General features: G+C 48.2%; 1 protein-coding gene across 1 annotated transcript; it reads right to left on the reverse strand.

The window, feature by feature from the left end:
- Positions 1-477: 477 nt before the first annotated feature.
- Positions 478-25,937, reverse strand: Calb2 (calbindin 2). Its single transcript, XM_034523144.2, has 11 exons — positions 25,755-25,937; positions 15,019-15,095; positions 12,540-12,629; positions 10,552-10,632; positions 7,634-7,690; positions 6,852-6,929; positions 6,380-6,435; positions 5,865-5,904; positions 5,534-5,587; positions 4,120-4,191; positions 478-1,168 (listed from the first exon to the last, which is right to left on the reverse strand). Exons 1-11 carry the CDS (start codon positions 25,846-25,848, stop codon positions 1,052-1,054), a joined length of 816 nt encoding a protein of 271 aa, XP_034379035.1. The 5' UTR covers positions 25,849-25,937; the 3' UTR covers positions 478-1,051.
- Positions 25,938-26,178: the final 241 nt, after the last annotated feature.

A 26,178-nucleotide genomic window follows, 5' to 3' on the forward strand; every position in this document is an offset into this window, starting at 1 on the left:
TGTGTGTGTGTGCAGGTGTTTGTGTGTCCCTGTGTGAATGGAGCCAGAGAACAACCTCAGATGTCATCCTCAGAAATGACATCCATTATCTTTTAGACAGGCTTTCTGACTGGTCTAAAGTAGCTGGCCAGAACCCTACAGGGATCCTTCCTGTCTTTGTCTCCTACAAACACCCGCCATTTTGACATGGGTTCTGGGATTACTCGCAGGTCCTTGCGCTTGCAAGGCAAGTGCTTTGTCAACTGAGCCCCCACCACCAGAGCCTCATTTCTGTTTTGGGGGTTGGCTTCAAACTCAGTGTATCCAAGGAGCCTTTCGAGATCCTGATCTTCCTGACATGTGGCACCACACCAGTGAAATCTTGGGGGGAAGATGTCCTAAACCCCAATCAGGTAGCCTCAGTGCCCTCCCCATCCCTATGGCAGGCCCAGCCTTAGAAACATAGAAATGTTACCAACGACAAGAAATGAGTGAGTGTCCACGGCAGAACATTTCCACTTTATTCTCTGTAAACTCTTCTTTGGTAAACAAGAAGACAGGGAAACCCAAAGATTAAAAGGAACACACAAGCCAAGAACACAAGAAGAGGGCCGTCACCCTCCACAGTAGCTCTGAGAAGACAGCTATATCATTAGCAAGCTGGTGGGCAGAACCTGGAAACTTGGGGTCAGTGGTGGCCTGGGGAGAAAGAGGGGGTGGTGTAGCAAGAGGAAGGAGTCCACTCTGTGGGACTCAGAAGCCCAAATCATACATTGAAGGATCTCATGCATCACAGAGAAGAGATGAGGGAAGCTCCACCTGTGCCCCCACCCACCATCCATGTGGCTGGTGACCCACCGCAGGGACACCTGTCCATCAGGCCAGGGTTGGGCTGGTGCAGCTCAAAGGAATGCTACCAGCCACCCTCTCTCCATCTCTCCTTTCCTGCTCCACAGGCTGGTGTGTGCAGGTTGCAGGGGTGGGGAGGTCTGGGAAGGAGTGTCAAGAGAGTCAGGACAGTGGGGGCAGGGTTTAAGGGAGGCGCAGAAGCAGCCCCTGTCCCTTCACCCCTTTACACGGGGGGCTCACTGCAGAGCACAATCTCCAGGTCCTTTCTGTAGAGCTTCCCTGCCTCAGCCAAGGACATGACACTCTTCCTGTAGGTAGTGAGCTGTTGGATGTTCATCTCCTAGGAGGGAGAAAGAGGTGAGAGCCGGCTTAGTGCATGGCCTTGCCCAAAGGAGTCTCCTGGCCCAACACAGTCATGAACACACCAAACCAACCTTCCTTTCAACTCATCCTATGGTAAAGAGTCTAGGTGGACAGAAGGCATCAATTTTGCAATCAGGTGGACCTGAGTTAAAACCCTCTCACTGACTGGTTGCATTGTTTTGAGGAAAACAGTCAACTTTTCTGGGGGCTCAGCAGCACAGCCTTAGCTGAAAAATGGAAACACCAATAACCCTTGTCTCAAGGAGGCATGGTGATGGCCATCGGTCCAGAGATGGGGGACTACTGTGGTGACAGTTGTGGTCTTTTTATGACTCAAGTCTACTTCTCCACCTCTCCAGAACTCCATTTACTCCTCCTCTTCCTCTTCCTCTTCTTCCTCCTCCTCCTCCTCCTCTTGTAGTAAACTTTGGCAGATATCTTAAAAATACACTTCCCTTTTCAGGTTGTTGGTTCCTTATCTCAATTATGCCAATGAGAAAACAGAAGGCTAAAGGCTAAGCTGCTTACTTAAAGGTTGGATTACCTCATCAAAAACATCTTCAGTCCCCAGAGCCCCAAACTTTACCTACTTACCTGGCCTACCAGTGTTTGTCCCTCCACCTTTTGTCCCCAGGGTCAAGTGTTCTTCTTATACATTTTGGAGACAACCTCTCAAAGCAGCTATTCTCAGCTTTATGCCACTGTCCCCACCCAAAGGCATTTTGCAAACACTAAGGAACATCTCTCTGAACGTTGTAAAGTTCCTGAAAAGGGTCCTGTAATTTGTACACACTGGGGAAGGACGTGTGCCTAACTATGCATCATTTACACGTAACCAAGGAAAAGGCGTCCTTTGTGGGGGGAGGTCATATCAACCCCAAGTTTGAAAAAAAAATTTCCAGGGGAAAGTGTGGCAGGGAGAGACAGCCTAATTTTATGTCTTGGAATTCTGTTCAAAACTTGGGAAAGGCCGATCTACCACAGCCTTGGGGATATTGAGAAGTACTGATGTTCATTTTCATCAGCCCATCCCTTCAGGAGCCTCCAGCAGAAATCTGCTTAGAAACCGTATCACAGCCCACACAGGCACCATTAGAACGAGGCCACGCCTGCTATGTGAGCTCACTCAAAATGGCCTTTTCTCCTTCCAGTTCAGGTGCTGGAATTTAATCATGCCACTCTCTTCCCATTTGCTGATTCATTCTTTTAATGCCCAGGTGCCAAGTCTGGAGCCTGGCACACGCAGAAGGCTCCCATGTAAACAGCCTCATTAATACCCCATTCCTCTACCTTCAGGATTGCTTCCAAATCCTGACTCCTTGCCTTTGTATGCATATCCTGGGGCCCACCTGCACAGCTCCTGTCTCTGTTCCTCACATTAACTAAACAGGAGCCCAGTGAGTTGATGACCAGGAAATGCAGGTCACTCTGAGGTTTAGTGTATGCATGTGTGCAGAGTTCACCAACCTCAAGTGATCCGCATAGCCTTATAAAGACTAATTATGCCGCCTCATTCACGCAATGCAAGTCAGTGATGGTTTTTTTTTTTTCTTTCAGTTCTCTAATATTCATTTGAGCACACGTAGCTACATAAATGATTTTCTGTTGGGATACAATGTCAGGAAAACGGTTTAGTGAGCTCTAATACTGGCTCTTCCAAAGGCTTTCTTCTTCCTAGGAACTGTTTGAAGCCTTATCAGTTATTCCCCGGACTCATCTTATCTGGAGCACATGTAGGTAACATTAAAATGTAAATGTAGTTTCAAATCGATGAAGGCAGATACTCAGGGTGAAGCCAGAGAGATCAGACAGTACTGGCAAAGAGAAACAAATGGGCCCAGAGGCTGCAGCGATTTTTTTTTCTTTCTGAAATTGAGCATTAAATTTAGTTCTCATTTGGCAGCCCAGGCAGTTAGACAGCTCTAGAAGTTACAGAGCGTTTGATATTTAATTAAAGAAAAGAGCAGTCACTTTCTCAGTGAAAGCTATCTTCTGGCAGGTGAAGAAAGACAGATGCAAAGGCTGTCTTCTGGTCGCCATTCCACTGGATCCCTCCCACTGAGGGTACTAAGACCATGACGTGTGTGTGTGTGTGTGTGTGTGTGTATGTTGGGGTGGGGTGGGGGGCATTCCTAGAGGATTCCAGAGAGGCAGTACCAGGCACAAAATTGCTAGTTTTCTTGGCCTTTGAAAGAAACAAGCTCATTAGTGATTCTCTCCCAGCTTCTTCCCCCATTCTTCAGTTAATAGATCTGGAACGATCTTCACTCCTTTCGTCTCCTGCCCTCCCAAATTTCTCTCTGTGTTAGAAGTCTCTCATGAAAGCCATTTGGCTGAAACTTCTCCAGAATGGGCTACATCGACTATTCGCCACCATTGACAACGGCCAATGTGAGGGGGCATAGGTGGCAAGGGAGTAGACAGGATGGATGGTTTACACGAGGAAGGCGATTATCACTCAGCAATAAAAGAACGAGAATTCCAACATGCTAGCACATGAATGAGCCTTAAGTTCAGCATGCTGAGTGAAATTAACCAACCATGAAGAGGTCACATAATTCCCCTTCTACACGGCACCCACAACAGTGAATTTACAGATGCAAGATGGCAGGACAGCAAGGGAAAGATGGGAGAGTGGGATCGTGGGTATTGGGTTTCAGCTTCGCAGGACTAGACTTATGGAGATGGTGGTGCTTACACAGTGTGATGAACATCCTGCATACCACTAGGGCATATTCTTTTACAATGACAAGTCTTGTTATGTGTATTTTAAATCAGCCAGAAAAAGACACCCCACCCCACAAATTGCGACTATCTTGTCATCGAAGATCAGAGATAAAAGAATCCATTCCCGCTCTTTTTCTCTTTGAGTGTGCTCACCTCTCCTAGCCCTGGGACCCTAACTCATTCCTGGGCTCAGTTCCTCACCTTCTTGTTCTTCTCATACAGATCTTTCAGGAGGGCATCCAGTTCATTCTCATCAATGTAGCCGCTTCCATCCTGAAGGTGGCAGCAGAGAGTAGTCAGCACAATGCTCTCAAGTCCAGCCAGACCCCAGTCATCCTGACCACAGCTCTTTCTACTACCTAAGTTCAAGAGCTCTGGTGTGTGTGTGTGTGTGTGTGTGTGTGTGTGTGTGTGTGTGTGTGTGTGTGTGTGTGTGCAGGTGTGAGTCTGAGTTGTGTGTGAGAGTGTATGTGTATGCATGTGTGTGTATGTTTTGAATGTGTGTATGTGAGAGTATGTGTGTATATGTGTGAGTTGTGTGTGTATGTTGAGTGTGTATGTGAGAGTGTGTCTTTGTGTGATTTGTGTATATGTGTGAGAGTGAGAGTATGTGTATGTAAGTGTGTATGTGTGTGTGAATATGTGTGTATGAGTATTGTGTAAGGGTGTGTATATGTGAGTGTGTACATGTATGTCTAAGTTTTGTATGTCAGTGTGTGTATTGTGTGTGAGTGCATATGTATCTGTGCGTGTGTGTGAGAGTGTATGTATGTGAGTATGTGTGTATAAGATCTGTGTGAATATGAATGTGTATGCATGTGTGTGAGTGTGTGTATGTGTGTGTGCGAGTGTATGTGTGAGTGTATGTGTGTATGAGTGTTTAAAGGGAGTACCTAACCTTTCCATTTCTCTGCAGAGTTTTCACACCATAGAAGGACAGAATAATGCACTTAGTTCTGTCAATAGCAGTTAATACCAGACAGTTCAGCACAAATTGGCTTCTTTTCTGGTGGTGTTTCTTATTTGCATTACAATATAAATGAGGCTGCAGAAGCTTAGAGATAACTGAGTAGAGCTGTTCAGTCAACTTCAAGCCCTTCCCTTATAAGGGAGACCATCAGAGTCACATGAACAGGGGACAGCTAAGATTAGGGTGAGGCTAGGATATGATTCTCACTCCCAAAGACCCAGAAAACAATTGATTGAGCTATGTATGGTGGTATGAACACCCATAAGCCAGTCATCCCAGCACTCGAGAGGCCAAGACCAGAGGATGAAGAATTAGATAGCATCTCAGGCTGCATAGCAAGACCCTGTCTCAAAATTGAAACCAAAGAAAGAAAGGAAGAAAGGAAGGAAGGAAGGAAGGAAGGAAGAAAACCTAAGCAACCAAACAAAAGGCCATTTCTACTGTCATATCAAGACCCAGATCCATCATGTCCAAATGTGTCTCTGAGCAAAATCTGTGGGCTTCTGCCATTTATTTTCCCACATAACAGAAGAAAGAAATCACAGGCCCAGGTGCCCCTTCTGGAAAGCCGGTCTCTTCCTATGGACCAAGCAATTCTGGCCATTGTCACCACAGTCCTTCCCACCCCATACTGTTCCCTCTCACCTTGTCATAAAATGTGAAGATAGCATTGAACTCTTCTGAGGTCAGCTTCATACCCTGGAAAGACCAAAGAGTTAAAGAAACAAAGCCCCAAAGTATCAACAAGGGAGAGAGAGTGTAAATGTATGAGAAATCATGGAAGTTTGCATGACTCTGGTGCATGTGCATGTGCATGTGCGTGCGTGCGTGCGTGCGTGCGTGCGTGCGTGCGTGCGTGTGTGTGTGTGTGTGTGTGTGTGTGTGTGTGTGTTGGAGCAAAGGCAGGCAGAAGGCTGAAGATCTGAGGGATGAGGGGAATGGAGAAAGCCAAAAGAAAGCAAAGCAACGTTTGTACCTGAAATTTCAGCAGGAAGTTTTCTTGTACAGGCAAGAGTCTGGAAAGAAAATATTAGAACAGAGATTAGAGGATATGCCATGGGCAGCGAGCTGCTCAGATAGGAAGCAGGGTGTAGAGGAAGCATCTGTAACTATGGAAACAATCGCTGAGCACTTTATAAAAGGAGTCAGTTGGAATGTTAGAAGGAGGAAGAGGAGGAGGAGAAGAAGGAGGAAGAGGAGGAAAAGGAGGAAAGAAAGAAAGAAAGAAAGAAAGAAAGAAAGAAAGAAAGAAAGAAAGGAAGGAAGGAAGGAAGGAAGGAAGGAAGAGACTAAGTGTGGCAGCAAGGTTTCTAGTTCCTGGAGCAGGCAGAGAGGCAGTGGGGAGAGTGAAGGAGCCTGACACTCTGGAAGTTGGGGGTGTGGTTGGGGGGGATTTCCAGTTCCAGCTGGTTTTGTCTTGGATTCAGATGGGGACAGCAGCACAGAAGCCTGCCTGTTCAAAGTGACACCAGAAGCAGGAAAAGTACATACCTAGACATCTCTGAGAGGCCCAATTTACCATCTCCGTTTAAGTCAAACATCCGTAGCTGTTGGGGACAGAAAGAGGTAGCTGGGTTATCTGAACTCATATAAGGGCCTCCACCTGCCATCATCTGTCCTGGGGTCATTGGAAGCTAGGGACCAGCCTCATCTCAGTCACTGGGGGAGACACCTCTGGGGTGGTGAGACAACAGCCATCACTGAAGGCCCACCCTCTTGGTTCGTCTTTTCCTGGAGCTTTATCAGTTCCTGTGGAAACAGAATCTCCAACCCCAATATCACCATGGGAGTCAGTTCAGCAAGCACCTCCAAAGAAGTATGGCGCTATGAACTTTCACTCACTATCATGAGACACTTCATAAGCCTGAAGCGTTGGCAGAGGAAGGATCCTGCACATTTAGAAGCCCCGGGACTCAGGAGCCATGCCCCACATCACTAGGGGAGAGGCAAGGATACCACTTACTATGGTTTGGGTGTACTCCTGGAGCTTAGGTTCATCGTAGGGCCGGTTGGCCTTCTTCAGGAGGTCGGACAGGAACCCCTGGAACACCAAAGGCCTGTTCAGAGCCCAACTCGCTCATTTAGCCCCCCACCCACCCACTTGCTTATTCCTTTAGAAAATCCAAGTTGATCTTTAAGCTCTACCAATTCAATTACACAGCTCATAGTTCACTCATTTTCCTAACCCCTTACCATCTGTGGTATGACCACAAAGGCCTTCGGGTGGCTCCTGTGTACATACAACCTTGCACATAGATTAGATGGTAGAGACCGGCTTTGACTCCCTTCTCAGAACTCAATAAAGGCCCTATCTATGCCCAAGGGTCACTGGTCCCCCAGAGAAACTGGGGTAGATGTCTAAGTTAGGTAGCCAGCCTTCTGGAGTTTTCTCAAGAGTACCTATATTGGATCCTTGGGTGTCAAGAAGTGTGCTTTAGTTAAATGCCTGGTCCTGTGGATCCCTATCGCTGGCATAGGACTTCAAAGAAGGCCAGCATCTGTGCCAGGATCAAGTACCCTTGAGGAGACCACAACCCCATGCTGCTCATTCAGCACCCTTTCCCTCCCTGGTTCTTACTCTTCGTACCCCCAAAGTGGCTCTCTTAAGAGCTCAATCAATTAGACAGCTCACACTTCTCTTACTTCCGTAGCCCCTTAACAGTGGTATGAGCAGAAAGGCCTTTGGGTGGCTCTTGGGTACATGAGACTTGCCCTCCTCCCTACCACCCCTAGGACCCATCATACCTTGAGCTCATTTGCTTCGATGTAGCCACTTCTGTCTGTGTCATACTTCCGCCAAGCCTGCAATGGGAATGTCAACCTATTCACAAAAAAACATATCAAACCCTGGCACCCTCCTCCAAGTTCTCTTTAATGGGCCGGTAGGCTCTTGGTGTTAAGGATGTTAGAGAGTCTTCACTTTAACATGGGACAATGGCTTAGCCGGTCCCTTCAGTGTCACAAAGGAGGAAACGAGGGAGAGTCTCTTAATCAAGGAGGAGGAGAAAAACCGCCTGGCAAAGGCCTCTTACTTTAATCTGCTCTAGGCTTACGTCCTCTTTTGTATTTACTGTTTGTTTTGGATGTTGAAGGAACTATGGTCTGCTCATCATTGCATGCCCGTGGAGACCAGGGAACAACTTGTAGTTTTCTCCTTTCAACATGTGTGCTTTGGAGTTCGAACTCAGGTTGTTGGACTTTACAGCAATCACCCTTACCCACTGAGCCATCCCGCCGGCTCCTAGGTCCTCTCATGGATCATCCTGTAAATTAGGGTTGATTATTTTCTTCTAAGTGCTAGCCAGGCAGTTTTGATCAAGGATAGAGCAAGGGCTGGATAGATCTTAGGTTTGCTTTGGGTGTGAGGTCTGCTTTTCTTGATGAGGAGTGAGGGAAGAGGCAGGGATGGGAGGCAAACTCAGGAGGGAGCAGGAACAGGCCTGGTTACTTAGTACTGTTCTCATTCTGCCATCCCCCCCCCCCTCATGTATTTGATAGTCATGCTCAATGGTCAAGCAGAATTGGCAACACAATTGGTTATTTCAGACTGTCCTCAAAACACTACTCCCTTACCTTTCTTATAAAACCTTTCTCTCTCTCTCTCTCTCTCTCTCTCTCTCTCCTCTCTCTCTCTCTCTCTCTTTCTCCCTCCTTCCTTGCCTCCCTCCCTCCCTCCCTCCCTCCCTCCCTCCCTCCCTCTCTGAAAATCACCTATCTTCTGCTCTCATATGGTTAAAGGGAGATTGAGCCCCATCTCCAGCATAAGCATGTAACTTAGGCCTGCCCCCTTCCCCCTCCCCCGTCCCAGTCCTGGGCTCTCTCTCTCTGGTCTGAGTCTCTTATTTGGTGAAGGAATTAGAACTCTGTAAAAAAAAAACCAGGGCTGAGCTTGCTGACCACAAAAGCTGCATCCTTCAACTCCTTCTTAGAGGCAGTTTCAGCTGGATGACATAGAATCTCACCACCATGGAGATGGGGTCTCTTCCAGCTCCAGTTCAGCCTTCAAGAACTACGGCTCAGCTGGCATCCCAACTGGGTTCATAAGACACTTGGGACCAGAGCCACCAGGTAAGCGGGTTCAACCATAGACACTATCAGATAACAAGTCTTTGTCTCTTTATGGTGTTAAATGTGGGGGATAATTTGTCATGCAGCAACAGGTAACTTACAATGTATACGTATACATATACGTATACGTATAGTATATGTATATATATGTATATATAAACACACATGTGTATGTGTGTGATTTTTCACTGTATACTAGGACATCTGATCTTGGTTTTCCTTAGAGTTATGAAACACAGGCAAACCCATACTCTAGACAGCTTGGGTAGCTGCCACTCAGTTCTCCACAGGGCAAAGCATTCAGAAGCTACCCCTAACCATTATCCTACATCAGGTCTGACTGTACTGCCCCCACCCCCACCCCACCTCTACTCTCTGCTGGCTCTGGGCTCTAAGCTCTCAACTTTCTCTCCCTTCTACCGAGGTGTCCTTATTCTCGTCTCATTCTAGGAAGAGAGCGTTAAAGAGGCCCAGGCTATGCAGAATCTACAAAGAAATAAAAGAAAGTCCTGAGGTAGTCCTAAAATTAGATGTTAAATGTTGTGCCCAGCAGGATGGAGTCTATGGGAGAACACAAGCCTTTCAGGGACCATTTCATGTTTGCAGATGCTAAGAACGGAAAGAACGGCTAACCCTAGGAAGAGGTGGAATCCCAGGAGGTGTGTAAGAGAGTGAGGCTGTGCTTGCTCTGCAGACATGCATGGTTTAGAAGGGTAAAGTCACACAAGAGTCTAGCATCACGTCAACCACGTGGAGAGAAACGACATCAAGAAACACACACGGGGGGGAGGGGAGAGAAAGAGAGAGAGAGAGAGAGAGAGAGAGAGACTTTGTTCCTTTGAAGGATCCCTGACTCTTGAAAGCTATATGCATCTGGATGGAGTGAGGACCAATCTCTGCATCTCTACAAGAAAGGAAGGGGTAGGCACAGTCCTCTCTTCCTTTCCCTCCTCTTTCCCCTTCCTTCCTCCCCTTTCCTCTTCCTGCATTTCCTTCTGTGTTAGGGAGAGAACCCAGGGCCTTGTACATGTTAGACAAACATCGAACATTCCACCACTGAGCCACATCTTCAGCCCACATCCATTTTCTATAATATATATATATATATATATATATATATATATGTATGTATATATATGTATACATATACATACATACACAAACCAACCCTAGGGATGTTCCACTTTTCTTTGACACAGGCAAAAGAACTAAGGACAGAATTCAGAACGGTCAATTACTGACTTGTAGAATCTTGACATCTCAGAAAAACCGGAGAAAATCCTTTAAATCGCCATAAAATTAAACCCATATCTGATGTTCGGGCGAACTGCACTGAAAAGAATAAGTCTTCCAGCTTGAAAACTGGGTCTTCCCAACCAGGGGATCTTGTGGAGGCCTGAGTGCCTGATTCAGTGTGGCAGGGAGTCTACTGGGATCCAGGTATATGATACCTCAGCTACACAGACCACACCTCAAACAGTAGAGCCCCGTGGGGTGGGGTCGAGCATCTCCCAGGGACTCTCTGCCGGTGTTAGGACAGGCCTTCTCTGAATACCGAAGGAAGATAGGTCTCCATGTGCAGAAAGAAGGCTCACCTCCATAAACTCGGCGCTGGAGCCCACGTGCTGTCTGAAGCACAGAAGGAAATTCTCTTCGGTCGGCAGGATCTGCGCCAGCTGGGAAACAGAAAACCACATCAGTGTGAGAGGGGGAGGCTCAGGGTACTGAGCCGGCTTTCCCACAGGAAGAGTGGAAAATGGCCAGCGGACAAGCGGTATGGAAATCGCATTTTGCTCTCTTTCATTTCCTTCCTTGAGCACAGAAGCTGGCGGACCTTCAAAGGGATAAAAGGTTCTGAGAAGTGAGATGCCTGGGATGATCTGCTCTACCCCCAGGAAAGGGGAGCCTTTACCACCTGGGATGCTGCTTTATTGACTGCAAATTAAGACTTTAACAACCTCATTCTCAAAAATTGCAAATCCCCACCATGCATTCAACACCACTGGCAGCCCACCTAACTGCTCTGCTCCCCGCTCCCTTCTCTCCCAGGATCCCTGGGCTGAGGCAAATCCTAATTAGTTTAATAACCCCTCCCGCAGACGAGACAATCCCATTCCCCTCACCAGCTACTGGCTTTGGAATTGGCATGTGACCCATACTGGCCAATGACATGTGAGAGGCGGGCTACAGTGGCTTGTGGGGAAAGAGAGGCGCACTCCGCAAACAAACACGTTGGTCTGGATGTAATTTCTGAAGTGTTTGCAGTCCCCTGGCTACAAGATTGGGGGAGACAATGGTGTGTTGTTGTTGTTATTGTTGTTGTGCTTTGGTTTTGTCTTTGTTTGTTTTAAGCAGGGGACAGAGCACCAAAGCCTCGTTCTTTAGTAGTGTTTCTTGACTTTTTAAACGAGAAATACGTAAACCACAGCCACGTGTCACACAGGACCCAAGACGCGTTTGTAAAGGTTCAGTGACACATGGCCCCACCCATTCTGGGGAGTATTATCAATATCTGCTCCCCTGTTACAATGGCAGTGTTGAAGAGTTGTGGGCAGAGACACCACGGCCCATAAACCCTGAAATATTTCTTACAGGTTGTGTCTAAGCCTTTTAAGTTGATATGCAGTGCCATTCCTCAGTGGCCTGAAGGGCAACTGCCAGCTGGATACAACTCTCCTCCGAACCTACCCCCCCACCCCCACCCCCGCCTCGGCGCAGGTGAACTACCCTCAGCTAAACTAGAGCAGCCCTACTGGGGAAGGTCTATGGTTCCCTCAGTTCTTGGGCAGAGCAGCCTGTACCCAATGACTTACTAATATGAGACTCCAGGCAAAAACACAGTTCTATTGGAGATAGGCCAAGGCAGAGATGGTCTCCCAGCTTACCCTTTTCTCTGCCCTTTGCAAACAATCCTCTCTCCCTTTCTGGTCTCTGCAGCATGCCAAAACCCCTGGGATCACTGTCTCCAACTTCATTTCTAGAGCTTCTGGCCTATCGTAGCATTGGAACCAATATATCTTTGGAGATCAAAGCCCCGATTTGTGGACTACCACTACCATTCCTGGCGTGTGGACTACCACTACCATTCCTGGCCTCTCGACCACAGGTCGCAAACTGATGATCACGGTTGGCATACATATATTTATGTGTAAGTGTGAGTATATATGTGTGGGTGTGCATGTATGTATATGAAGGCACGTAGGAATTACATGGGCTGTATGTCACATATGTAAATTATCTATGTAAAATATATATTAAGTTTCCATTTTGGATGCATTTAGGTGGGGTATACACACTCCTTTTAACTGGTCCGAAACTTGGCTTATAACACCTTTGCAGCAGCTGTTGGATCCTGATAGCATTTAGAGACTAGACCATTCTTTGTTGCTTGCTCTTTCCTTGGGTGACCCACAGAGAAAGCCCCTGACTCCTTCTGTTTGGTTGGCTCAAGTGCTCAGGTAGGGATGTTTCATGCTGTGCCTGAACATGGGAAGTGGGGAGGGGCACAAGGGCTACAGCCTCAGCAGGGCCCCTGGCTCTCCTCAGCCACGCCCCCTCAGCTGCCACGCCCCCTGGTTCTCACCTCTGCCATCTCAATTTTCCCATCTGAGTTCTTATCATACTTCTGCATGAACTCCTTCATCTTCTCTCCAAAATTGTCGCTCTTGGACATCTGTGGACAGAGAAAGGAGGCTGATCTTGCTGCCATGTTACATAGAATCGAGGATCTCAACGAAGCAGGGCTGGGCATCATTTTGTGTGCTGAACACATGGTTCAGAAACGTGTGGCGCCTGTGCTCCGAGGGTCAGTCTCTGCTTTAGATTGGAGTCACATGATTATCAAGGGGACACAGGACGTGTGGGCATGTTCTGTACCATGTGATTAGATGCATGCTTTGATGTTTGAGGTGGGTCGATCCATGATCCACAGCCCTGTAAAGGGTTCGGCCTTATTCCCACCACTCCGATGTGAGTTACAGCTCTTAGCACAACGCAGCTCCCTCCATCACTCCACAATAGGTTCTGACCACTTTCACCAATGCAAAATGAATCACTCATTTGCCTCATCAAAGACACGCTTGGAATTCTGCAGTCCTCTTATCTGATTTCATGCTAGAAAGAATGTGAGGGCATCACACAGCCAAGGGGAGATTTAAACCCTCCACTCAACTATTCTAAGCATAGAAAAATAGGTTACTTATTAAAAATCCCTTTAGCCTGTTACCCCCCAACTTAAACATAGTGGTCTCTTGACAGTATGGAACCTTTCCCTGGTTTGGGGTGTGGCTGAGCTGTCACCTGCACCAAAGAACCCTTTCTTATCCTCAGTCAGTGCTGCAGCTCCTCTCCTACCCCATGGACATCTACCCTTCTGCTTCTTGCCTGGGGCCCTTTGTACCAACCTTTGTCAGTATGTATTTATATTTACAAATATGCAAGGTTTGATGCCAACTACTTATCGTAAATGTGGGCATCCTAATAGAGGTTTACCATGGTCCCCAGTGGGCAAGTCATCCCTGCATCTCACTTGTAAATGGAATCCAAGATGCAGTGGCTTTCCTCAACTTCATCCAGGTAAACACAGCTAGAAATGGAAAGCCTAGCTCCTCCTCCCAGAATCCACATGAGAGATGCTCTGAGGACTGGTCTTTGATGACAGCAATTGGGATTGCTATGGACAGACTTGTCAGTCACCCTCATGCCAGCTGAGGAAGAGAATGGCTAAGAGGTTAGATTTGAAACTCTCCGTTAAACACATTCTTTCTGTGGAACTCATGATCCCAGAATCCATTTTAAAAGCTGGGATTTCTGCATCCCGGGTTTGTATCATCCTAGTAATGAGGGCTGATGAGAGATCTGCTGGCAATCATATCTACGCACCACCGCCAGCTCTCTTATACCCATGGCTTCTGCATGCTTCTCACTGGGGTACTTTGCTGAACATAGAGCCAGGAGTTTATACTTAACTGATTTCTCTTAAGAACAGAACCCAGAATATTTACTAGTAGGTAGTGAATAGATGAGACAGTGGGTAGGAAGCAAGAGACAAGAGAGACCTTCAAAGGAGCCAGAGGAGCTACTAGTGGGGAGTGGGCACCGTATATTCTAGACCAGACACGGGACACAACAAACCAGCTCTGGTCACTTTAGGTTTTCAGTATGTTGCATGCCTCTCCCAGGAGGCTTTAGCAAACTCAACAGGTTTGGTACCAGAGGAAACAGTCATTTAGGAACTAGGCCATGATTTGGAGTCACTGAGGACAGTTCAAAGGTCATGACTCCTCCATACCAACAGGATGGTCAGGGCCCTTCAGTCTTCCCCTTTCCATACAGAGAAGCCAGCCTTTGTTGGTCTAGAATACACTCTCCACCAGGGGACATTTGGTAATGTCTGGGACATTTTTTGATGTATTGTTTGTTTGTTTTGACAGCGTTTTGTCTGTAGCCCTGGCTATCCTGGGACTCACAATGTAGACCACATTGGTCTCAGACTCACAGAGATCTGCCTGCCTCTGTCTCTCAAGTGCTGGGATTAAAGGTTTGCACCATCACACCCAACCTAGGACATTTTTGATGGCCATGACTTGGCTATCTCCTGGGTAGATGCAAAAGCGTGCTGGAAAATACACTATAATATAAAGACATTCTTCATGACAAAGCTATTCAGCCTCAGGTGTCAACATTGCTGAGGCTGGGACACTTGCAGGCATTTTAGTGTCCTCTGAGAATCCTATCTTGAATTATAAACCCTTGGGACTCTGAGCTGTGTTCGGGGAAAAAATATATTCATGCACACATAAACACATACCTGTGTAGTTTGGGGCATTCATCAACTCTTGGCTTTCATGATGGTTATCCCTCTAAGACACTCAAAGAGGTTCAGATATGGTGCTCTTAGGGGGAACGTGGCTTTTCTTCATATATTACAAATGAAAGACTCTTTAGTACCAAGACTGGAGAGACCCCAGGTCTCTAGATGTACCTTGGGACAGACTATTCTCAAGACTAGATAGGTCAAGATGACAGAAAACCCCAAACATGAGGGATGGACACAGACTTACCATGCCAGAACCTTTCCTTGCCTTCTCGAGCTCTTGGAAGAAGTTTTCTAGTTCTTTACCTTCAATGTACCCATTTCCTGGAATGATAGATGAAAATAAAAAAAAATAACAGAGTTAACCTTAGAGTTGAGTCGTAAGACTAGGAAGTCATCACCTCCATGGAGAACTTTTCCCTACTAGTGTGCAAGCGGGCATCTTGGCCGGTCGTGTTAAGTATGGGCCCTTGTCGTCAGGGCACGTGCAGGCACATGTTCAAGATTAACGATGAGCATCCTTGGAGCACTCAGCCAGCAGCTGCAGAGCACTGGAGAATCGGACATCTGGTCAGCTGGCAGAGATGGCTGCTGTCCCCGAGCATGTGCTGTGTGCTGGAGGTCCCACAGGAAGCAACATCTGCATCAGGGTTTGTCAGCAGGCAGTAGGCCTGGGACTGGGCCTAAGTTGGGTTTCTGAGCTTGAGAAGCTATATAGAGTTGGGGAGTGTTCTCCCAACATCCGTCTGGAACCCTAGAGTGTGACTCTATTTAGAAGTAAGGGTTTTTTTTTTTTTTTTTTTTTTTTTTTTTTTTTTTTTTTTTAGATGTCACTAGTCATGACAGGTGTGAAAGCATAAAGAAGAGAGAGGCAATGTTTAGAGCAACACATTTCCAAGCTAAAGAAGAGCGTAGATTGCCGCTGCCTCTAGAAGTTGAGGCAGAGCACAGAGACAGAGTCTCTTTCCCAAAGCCTACGGTGTATGCATGAGCAGATGTACACACACACACACCTTGAGTTCAAAGTTTTATTATGTTAGGTTACCCAATCTGTGGTACTTTGCTACGGCAGTCCCAAGAAAAAAAATATAGAAGGGATCCATGGGAGAAAATAATTCAACCCATCTCATCTGCAGAATGGTTTATTATAGTTAAATAGTTCTGCTTGTTATCTGAGACAACATCTTACTGTATAGCCTAGCCTGGTCTCAAACTTACGACCCTACTGCTTCTGCCTCCCAGGTGGTAAGATTATAGCCATGTGGCTTACATGAGACTTTTTGAGGGAGAGAGAAAACAAGCGTATATGCATATGGATGTGCAGGTTGTGTGCACCCATGTGTGTGCATATGAAGACAAAGGTCAGTGTTGTACGCCTCCTTCTATCACTCTCTGCCTTATTCTCTCACTGAACCTGGATCTGACTGTTTTTGCTAGATCATCACGAGTTTAGAGATCTGCCTGTCTTTCCCCACCCCCCCCCCTGCAAGTTCTGGAGCTACAGATGTATACAGCCACATCTGGCTTCAACACAGAAGCTGGGAGTCAAGCCATGCTTGTGCAGCCATCTCTCCGGCTGCTAGGTGGCAGTTTTCTGTTTATAAACCACACAGTCTATCATGGGTGTGTCCCAAGTATCAGTATTGTTTGAGCCCAGTTGTCAGCATCTGTGTGCATGATGGGAATGGACCTGAGAAAAAAGCACAATGATCGTAACAAGATCTGAAGGTCAAAGCCTGACTTGTCTGAAGAGTGAGACGTCATATAGGTTCTTACAACTTGAGCCTGAATGGTCCAGACACCAGTGCTGAAATGAGTCTATGGCCAACCAAGGTCACTGGTCTGTGCTAGCACTTATGGGAGGAACTCAGGCAAGGAGGGCTAAGGCAATGGTTCTATGATTTACTGCCTATTGGGATCTCTTGAGGATCATTAAAAAATATGAATGTCTGGCTCTCACCACTAGATATTCTGATATCCCTAGCTTGGGCTGTGAACTCAACATCGTGATTTTTCTTTTTTAAGGCTCCCAGGTGATTCCCTTGGATAGCAATATTAGGCAATCACTGACATCAAGTTCCTAATCTGATCAATAGCAGGGGAACAAGGTCCCCATAGAGGAGGTCCAGCCTGAATCGTTAAGAAGGTGGTCACTTTCTTCAAGGGCATATGAAATTGCAGACTTAACCAAACAACCACACAGAAGCATTTGCCTTGACCTCTGTGGATAGCATGGGGGCATATCTCTTCCTAGTGCCCCTAAGGTCTTAAGTCCCAAATAAATAACCTTGGAGGCCATCCCTCCTGGGGAAGATGCTCCAATAAGTATAGTACAGAGAGAATTGCGTGAGATGAATTATGCATTTATTTTTGTCTGCAAAGAAAAGGTAATTACTGGGTTCCTCCGGGAGGAGGCAGTTGTCTTTTCTTCTAGGATGTTCTACAAAGTACTTCAGGAGAGTTGGAAATTCACAGGGGGGTGGGGCTTGTTGGTCTGTGAGGCCAGCTTCGGTGAGGTGGGGTGACCAGGACCTTTCTCAGCAAAGAAGCAGAAGTGTTGGTGACGATCTGCTGGGTTGGCACCTAGTGATAGCTCTCTGACCTGACAGTTATCCCATGACTCAGATGCAGATTCCCCTGGACCATGGGCAAGTGCAAAGCCTTGGTTCTTACCCTCTTCCTCTAGAAGGCTTTACAAAGTTAGGCAGGGAACCAGAGCTCAGCTCTGAGTTCAGCTTCAGCTTCCAGCATCCCAGGTCTAGGGTAAGTTGAGTTAGAGCTGAGGGAGGGAGCTTAGAGGTGGGCCTCTGAGGATGGATCGCAGTCCATGATGTAGAGGCCACAGGGGCTGGGGGCAGGGCTGAGCTCGGGTGTGTGGCGGAGTGTGTGTCTCCTGAGGGCGTCAGAAGGTGGATGATGGGAAGCAGAGGCAGCCACAGAAGGAAGAGCTGCTTCCATGCAGCTCTGCATAGCATCCCTTACCAAAAGCCCTCCCCGAGAGTCCCACTTCACATGGCCGGTGATGTCCTGTCATTTCTGTCCCTCTACTCGCTGCATAGGGGGTTGGTAAAGTTACCAGCCCTTCTTATCTAGGGACTGATACCTGTTTCTCCGCCTGGGACACCCAGACTATGGTCATCACCTCTGTAAAACTCAGTTTCTTCAACTGTAAAATGAGAACCATGATAGCTCCTCGTCCTGTGACCCCTGGAGAGATGCAACTGAAGAACAGTGAACTTACAGTGCTGGCCCACACTAGTCTCAACAATGCCAGTGCTACAGGCATGGATCATCACCACCATGGTTCCGGCCTCCGGCCCCATGTTAGGGACTCTTTGGCCTTGGACTGCTGGATGACAATGTAATGAGTAGAGGTCATTTCCCCCTCAAGGACCTTTGGGCAGGACAGGCAAAAAAAGGCCTCGGTGAGCAGTCAAAGGCAATGGGAAGAAGAAAGAGAAGGAAGAATAAACTCAGAGGCAGGGAGAGGGGACCAGGAGCTGAGATGGTGGTGGCTTCGTGCAAAGAAGCCCCCTTCTTGGATACATCGAGGAGCAAAGGGGTTCCCACATACACCCATAGGGGCGTGACAAGAATCCCCGTGTCCCTTCCCGAACAAAAGGAGAATATTTAGCTCTGTGCAGTGAGCTTTTGTTTTCAAAGGAAACAACGGTTCCAGGCTGCAGATATGGCCCTGTTCCTACAAATCACAGAGTGGTCCAAAAGCATGTAATGAGCCATAGAAAAGGCCAGACAGACTATTTAAGGTGGAGAGTGAGAAGCAGGGAGTAGACACACAGGTCCTGAAGAAGGGCTTTCGCCACTGAAGGAACAGGCGTTCCCTCCAAGGCCACCCCCAGCCATCGTTTAACATGGAGACCCTCTCATGTAAGGCTGGGATACAGGAGCAGTTGGCCAACATCCTTCTAGGAAGATTTAAGCGCTAGGTGAATGGTTCTCTTTTTCTGTGACCTTGTTACAGTTCCAGGGATTGGAGGGGAGCACCAAGTAAATCTCATGTGGATGGGCATTTATAAAAGATGTGGTTACCATAGTAACCATCATTGCTAACCTCCTTCAAACCATGAATATTGGGGAGAGGGGGCTGAGAGGGAGCTGGGGGCCTTGCATCCTTCTTGAGCCTATTTTTGCTTCCGTATTTCACCACTATGTACCCCAAAGCTAAGGACAGATAGTATTTCATTATCATTAATCTGACCAGAGAGGATTGGAAATTCTTGACGGAAGGATTCTGTACCCCAGAAAGGTTCATTTGTTCCTCCCTGAGGTTTGTATGTACAGATTTTCTGAGGTGAGCAGGCAAAAGTTACCCAAGGAGGAGGGACTGTGCCACAAGTTTGACGACTGTCCCTCGCTCTAGAACAAGCTGGTTCCTCTGGGCTCCCGTTTCTCTCTCAAGTGAGCAAAACTACTTAAACCCTTTCTACTTGCTAAGTCATTAGGAGAGCCATACAAAGCAACGTTTTGGAGAATGTAACATCTCCTAAAAATAGAGCATCCCTTTTCACTCCCTCACCTCTTCAACCCTAAGGGTTTCTGACAACTTCTGGTCTCTTTAGAGTGCTGGTTCTCAACCAGAGCTCTGGGAAACTAAAACGCAATGCCAGCAATGCCATTGCCTGTGCCCCACACACCAGGCTTTCTGACTTAATTGATACGGTGCGCCTGTCTTCTCAGTTCCCAAGGCTGGCAGTACATCTCAAACAAGAAGGTGTATAACCATCACCTGGGGATCTTGTTAAAGTAAAAAGTTTAGTTTGGTAACTTTAGAGGACCACAGAAGAGCTGGCTGTTCCTGTGTGGCGTGTGGACTGGTGGTAATCTGGGAGCTGGTTAGAAATGCAGAATCCAGAATCCAGCTCAGTGATCAAACACTTACAAAGCACATATGAGATAGTCAGTCGGCTTAATTCCTAACCCTGACCTCCCAAAAGGGCAGAATCTTAGGCCCCTCCCTCAACTGTCTGGATCTCTCACTGGGTGTGGTGTGCATGGATCGGTTGTTCTCTCCCTTCCTGTGGTGGCAACATCAGTATGTGCTCGAAAAGCTTGTTAGTGTTTGTGTTACTTTGCATAGCAGACACTGGCCATTCCCAAAGACCTTCCATCTCTGCCTTGTTCTCCTTAGGTTTCTACCACACAAGCACATTGACGTTATAACCCTACCCTGGAAAAGAGGCCGTGCAGGGGTTGGATGTTTGCATCACACAGCTAACAGAGATCACCGTTTCCTTTTGCTCATCTCAGGGATAAGATCTGTCCATAGGTCTACTTGTCTGGATTTCTCAATCCACCACACCTATATGCATGCTCCCCGTCACAACACTCTCCTAGTGGTTCCAGAGTTTTAAAATGCCCCAGATCTGCAGTTCATAGAAGAACATTTGGATACTTCCATTTTAATCTGCTCTTGGGCTCGGCTACTTCTGGAATAGGGCTTGAGAGCTGGGCTGGGTCCCCTGAACCTGTGGACAGCTGGCAGCCTGACACTGGGCTGAGCCCCAGGCATGCGGAGGCCAGAAGGAAAGGGCAGATTGAGTGAGAGAGGTAAGACTGCAGAGAGCCAAAGAGGAGGGGAGGAGGCCAGAGCCTGAGGGTCCAGATGGGGCTGGCTGGGCACAGGAGGGCATCTGATGCAATCTGCCAGGAGGTATGCCAGGCGGCCGGGTGCTGCAGAGGCTCTGTTCTTGAAGAGTCTAGTGCCTGCTCTATTAATTCTGGCTCCGTGGGAATTGGGGAAGATTTCCCTGAGGGGGTCTCCTGAGCCCCAGCAACCTCCCCAAGGCCTTAGCTAGTAAAAGCACCTGTGTCTGGAGTGGGAATAAGCAAGGGAGGGACATAGAACACCTGGGTTGGTGGCTGCCTGGGCAAGCGCAAGCTGAAGTATCTTGTCAGTACAAACACAATACCTCAGCCCTGCCCCATGGCTACCTCTCCAGGGAGCCCCTGCTCTTCACAGACCCAGCTTCCCTGCTTCTGGCTGGTGCAATCGCAGTGGAAGAGGTGAGGTGATGGCTACCCAGAGGCTACACGGACTGAGTACACTCCACACCAAAGGGAACCGTTAGTGAAATAATCAGTGTAGCTGTGAAGGAGACTAGGGGGACCAGGCGTTTTCTAGGAGCCGCCCCACGTGAGCCAGGAGGCTTTCCCAGCAAGCCTTCAATGCTGATGCCAAGCTGTGGTCAAAAATATCTACAGGGCTTCGCTACAGGTTTAGAAGAAAACCGTCTTCAAGTATATAACACCTTTGCCCCAGACCTAGACCCCACTGACTGTAATGAACTGAGACCCAATGTCTGTGTGATGCTGAGGTCAGAGGTCAACCTCAGGTGTCAGTCCTCAGATGCTATCCATCTTTTTTGGTGGTGGTGGTGTTTGCTTGTGGTTTTCTTTTTTCTTTTTCTTTTTTTTTTTCTTTTAGACAGGGTCTCTTTCTGACCTGCAATAGGCCAGTGAGCTCCAGGGAGTGTGTATATGTGTGTGTGATGTGTGGTATAGGATCTATATGTGTGGTGTGTGGTGTGTGTATGTGTTGTGTGTGTGTGTGGTGTGTGTGGCATGTGTTTATTTGTGTGGTGTGTGTGGCATGTGTTTATGTGTGTGGTGTGTGTGGTGTGTGTGGTGTGTCTATGTAGTGTGTATAGTGTGCGAGTGTGGGGTGTGGTGTCTGTGTGGTGTGGTGTATGTGAGGTGTGTGTGGTGTGTGTGTGTGTGTGTGTGTGTGTGTGTGATGTGTGGTATGGGGTATATATGTGTAGGGTGTGGTGTGTGTGCATGGTGTATGGCACACACATATGCCTACGTGTGCATGTGCGTGTGCATGTGTATTGCTAAGTATGGAATTTAGGGCCTCACCCACCACCCCTCTTCCCTCTACTAGAAACAGAGCTAGCAATGTACAGGACTCTGGGAAGGCCTGCCTGGGCACTTGGGTCTGCTCCAGGGTCGTGTGTCATTTGCAGGACACTCAGAACCACTGGGGTTTAGGTGGAAAAGATCCTGGCAGAGCTCTCCTTGATACCGTATGGTCCTTTTTCATTATTAACTTCCAAAGTCATCAATGCGGGGGACGGGGGGATTTGAGTCCTATACAGATAAGGAACAAGGCTTAGTCCTTCTAAAAGACTTTGAGAAGCTCGCCAACCAAGGCTGTTTGAAAGTGGACAAAGCCCAGAAGACTCTGAGTAGGTCCCTGTACCTGTAGCTAGATGTACATTCTTCTGGGGAAAGACGATGCCCGTAGAATTATTTTCCTTTTTACGTAGTAAACTCAGCTTACCTTGTGTTTTGCTATCGTCTTAAGTAGCATTTTCCCGTGTGTGCATAGACTCGTTCTCGCTTTGATGGCTGCATGCTGTCCTACAATGGAGCTGACCGGGATCCATTTTCGTTGCTGTTGTTGTTGACTTTCAAGTAACTCCTTTAACAGGCTCTCTGGTCTGTGTGCCTCTCTATGTATTTAGGATAGAATCCTGAATCAAGTGCTGCCTCTCTTGGTCCATGAATGTCTGCTTGCTCCTCTCTCCCTTCTGCATTCTGATTGTTCTGGAAGGTTATCAGGAACTCCTCTATTTCTCTGCTGAGCCACGGCTTGGCTCCTCACAGGTTATCACTGAACTAGGAGCCTGGTAAGGTCTCTCAGAACTATACAGAGATGGTATGTACACTCTGATTTGGGCATCCATATCTCAGCCACCTTGATCTCTCTCTCTCTCTCTCTCTCTCTCTCTCTCTCTCTCTCTCTCTCTCTCTCTCTCTCTCTCTCTCTGTGTGTGTGTGTGTGTGTATGTGTGTCCCCCCTCTTTCTCCTCCCTCCCTCTCACCCTCCATCTGTCTGTCTGTCTGTCTTTCCCTCTCCATCTCCCTCTCTCCCCTTTCTCCCTGTGTCGCTGATGACTGAGCCTAAATCCTGCTACATGGAAGACAAACATTTAGATAAACAGAAAGCCTCTGGGCTTCATCACCAGCCTCTCTTCTTCCTTTTTATTTTGAGACAGAGTCTCATCAAGTTGCCCAGGCTGGCCCGAGACTCATTCTGTGACTTAGGCAGTCCTTGAATTTGCAGTCCTCTTCCCAAGCTGCTGGTTATAGGCCTGTGCTACCAGCCCTGACAGCCACTTGGATCTTACAGAGTAAATGAACTGCTGACAAAGTGACCAGGAAGCAACAGAGTGATGGCTTCAGATACCATGTCACTCTAAGCATGGAGGTGATACGTAGAAAATCTGCAGAGCCTACTAAGGCACGGGGTGTGGGGGGTTGACCGCCACCTCACTGGGTGGCATCAGAGAGACTGATGGCTCCCACTGCCTGCTCTTGGTGACCTATGAGGAAGCATTGGGGTGGTCTAGGAGGCTAGGAGAGAGCCCTGGGCCTTTTCTGCCCAGCCCCTGACTCTTTAAATACCTGATCCTTCATTCCCCACTGTTAATGACTTCTTTGAGAACAGTCTTTTTGGATGAAAGGACTAGGTAGTGCCTCTTCTTTCTGACTTGAAAGGAGCTGATTAAGGGTCACCACTCCCAGCCCTAACCCCCCAGCCCTCCTCTCACTGGATCAAGGTCTTTTCTAAAGTCTCCTTTGTTTACAAGAGTCCAGGAGCGAGGTGGCTTCTCTCCCTGGTGTCTATGATTAACTGGGCTCCAGGAACTTCCTCTAGGGACCCCGCGAGCTACAGGAGAGTCTCCCAAAGGTCTTTAAGGTAGTGAGTAACAAACCTACAACAGACCCCTACGTTGCAAACAGAAGCCGGGACAGGCAAGAAAGAGCTCAGATAGAGGCAGGTGGGTCAGGTGATGAGGTGCTGGGTCCTCTGCAGCCTTTGGGTGTTCGAGAGGCTAAGCCACAAAGGTACAGAGAAAGGCAGTCCCAGGCTTTCCTTCTAGATCCCTCAGTGGAATCTTAGTTTGTCCATATATGCCCTTTCCGATCCATATCACCTTCACTTCTGGGCCCACTTTGGGACTTCCTTGAGGGGGTGTATCCAAGGGTCCCTTTCTGGGATAAAAAAGAATTACCCACCATCTCCAAAGCAGGGCTGAGGATATTTTGTGGGCTAATCCTAGAAAAATCCCCTCTTCCTATCCTAATAGGAGTCCACCGGAATGGAGGGAAAGCCAGCACCACCAACCAAGTCCTGTGTCATCTTCTTCAACTGCACAAGGGGACTCTGCCAAGAACCATCTCAGGGTGGGATTCAAAAGAGTGCAATTGTTGGTGTTTGTTTGTTTGTTTGTTGTTTTTGAAAAGTCGGTGTCTCAGAACAGACTTAAACATATAAGGTTTTCATAATAACTGGGAGGATCACCGATGGTCCCCAGGGAAAAGTAAGATGTTGAGTCGGCTGTTTATAGCTGACTCATCCAGCAGGAGGCCAGTGGTATAACCTTGACAGCTTGGTAACTTTCCTTGCCTCTCGTAAGTCTCTGGTGCAGATACACTGGCCAAAGCGTGCCCCATGTGCAACGCAGTGATGAGAGACTGTAACACTATCCAAGCCCTTCCATTCAGGGAGATGGGCACCAGGAGCAGGGAAGTGGAAAGACAGTCTCTGCTTGGCCCCATTTTTCAGATTGAGCAACTGAGGCACCACCTTCAGTAATTCTCAAGCAGATCACTATCTCACCCTAGTATCCAGATACCTAGTCCTCAACTCCTGAAACTTCACCCATTGGCATCCTCAGACACTAACCCTTTCCTTGCTATGGTAAGGCACCAGGAGCAGAGGACCCCTGTGCATCCACCTTCATACACTACCAAGGGGATTCAGAGAGGAAGAAGAGAATATAGGGAGTTGCTAACTGATACGACTATTTCCTGCCCCCTCCCTCTCAGTCCTCGGATAAACACCTTGAGCCACCACCCTGCCAACAGGTCTGAGATGCCAGTGCATTCTGGGTGCTCATCTTAGCCAGGCATTGGAGAGTGAATTGAATTTTTTCCATTTTCTTCTCTCTCTCTCTCTCTCTCTCTCTCTCTCTCTCTCTCTCTCTCTCTCTTTCTCTCTGTCTGTCTCGCTCTCTCTTTTTAGTGATAGAAAAGTCTCAGGAAATATCAGAAGCTGGGTATGGGGACAGGGGAGAGGTGAGGGACTGGTGGTGTGCATGTTCTTTTATACTTGAATCAGATAAGACTATAGACACTTGGAATCTTAGGTCTGGGAGCCACTTCCAAAGCCATCCACCCAGACCTCACTTTTTGGGTTTGTCATTGTGAAGACCATGTAGAGCAAAGTGTTGGTCACTGGGATGTGACACCGCCCCCCTCCATCCACAGACAGCAGGATCAGGGTACCCAGGAGTCTACGCCACCACCAGGCAGCAGGCTGGGGGCTAATATCAGGACCCTCCCAGCACATCCACTCGGCTGTAGTTGGGAAACCCGAATACTGGTGAGATTTAAAAAAAAAAAAAAAATGGATAAAGAAAGCCTGGGTTTGTTAAGAAAAAAAAAAAAAAAAAAAAAGCCCCCAATCCGTTCTCTACTCCTGATCCTGGCCAACCAGGATAGGGGAGCCGCCCTCTCCCCCCAGGTTCCCTTCAGGACGCTCAGCTTTCTCGAGCCCCTGTAACTGGTAGTGGGGGTAAGAAGCATGGGGGGAGAGTGAGGTTTGGAGACCTGTGGCTACAGGGCTAGAGGCAAGGCGTTACCCTGAAAGGAAAGGTGAGGAAGGAGGCAAGGAATTGTGTCATGGGGAGCCGTTTTTGCCCAGGCCTCCTCTCTGGGAACCTTCGGACTTGCTCAGAACCTGAACCCTGAGCACCCTGCATTGGGAAAAACTTACTGACAGTTGTCACCAGGGCAGCGGGCGTTTCCCCGAGCTCAAGACCCCAGCAGTCTCTACCACAGAATAAACCACTTGGGGGCAAAGCATACCTGCCCGCATTGAGCCATGCCCCTGACCCCTTTGCCTCAGGTCCCCGGGGGTCAACGGGCCCAGAAGTTGGGAGATTTACTGACCGTCAGCATCAAAGTGCTTCCAGATTTCCAGGAACTGGGATGCAGTCAGCTCGGCCAGGTGCAGGTAAGGGGGCTGCTGCTGCGGGCCAGCCATGGCGAGCCGCTCCGGAGATCTTAAGCCTCTCAGCGCTGTCACTCGGTGCCGCTTGGCTCTGGTTCTCGCGCTGGGGCTGCGCGCCACGCTGCCTTTATATGCAGCCCGGAGCTGCACCGCGATGGGCCGCCGGGAGGGGGCGCGCACACTCAGGGAATCGCGCAGGGCGCGGCGCTGCACTGGGTGGGGGTGGGAGGGGGGGGGCTCCTCTCTGCCAGGGTTTCTGGGGACCAGGACAGAGTCTTCAATGAGGCTCCTGGGTGCCCTCCGGGGACACCGCAGGCTTTTTAGCTGGAAACGGGGAGAGGCTGCTCCTGCCTTCCCTTCTCT

The sequence above is a fragment of the Arvicanthis niloticus genome, chromosome 18, assembly GCF_011762505.2.
Source record: "Arvicanthis niloticus isolate mArvNil1 chromosome 18, mArvNil1.pat.X, whole genome shotgun sequence".
In the NCBI taxonomy this organism is placed as follows: Eukaryota; Metazoa; Chordata; class Mammalia; order Rodentia; family Muridae; genus Arvicanthis; species Arvicanthis niloticus.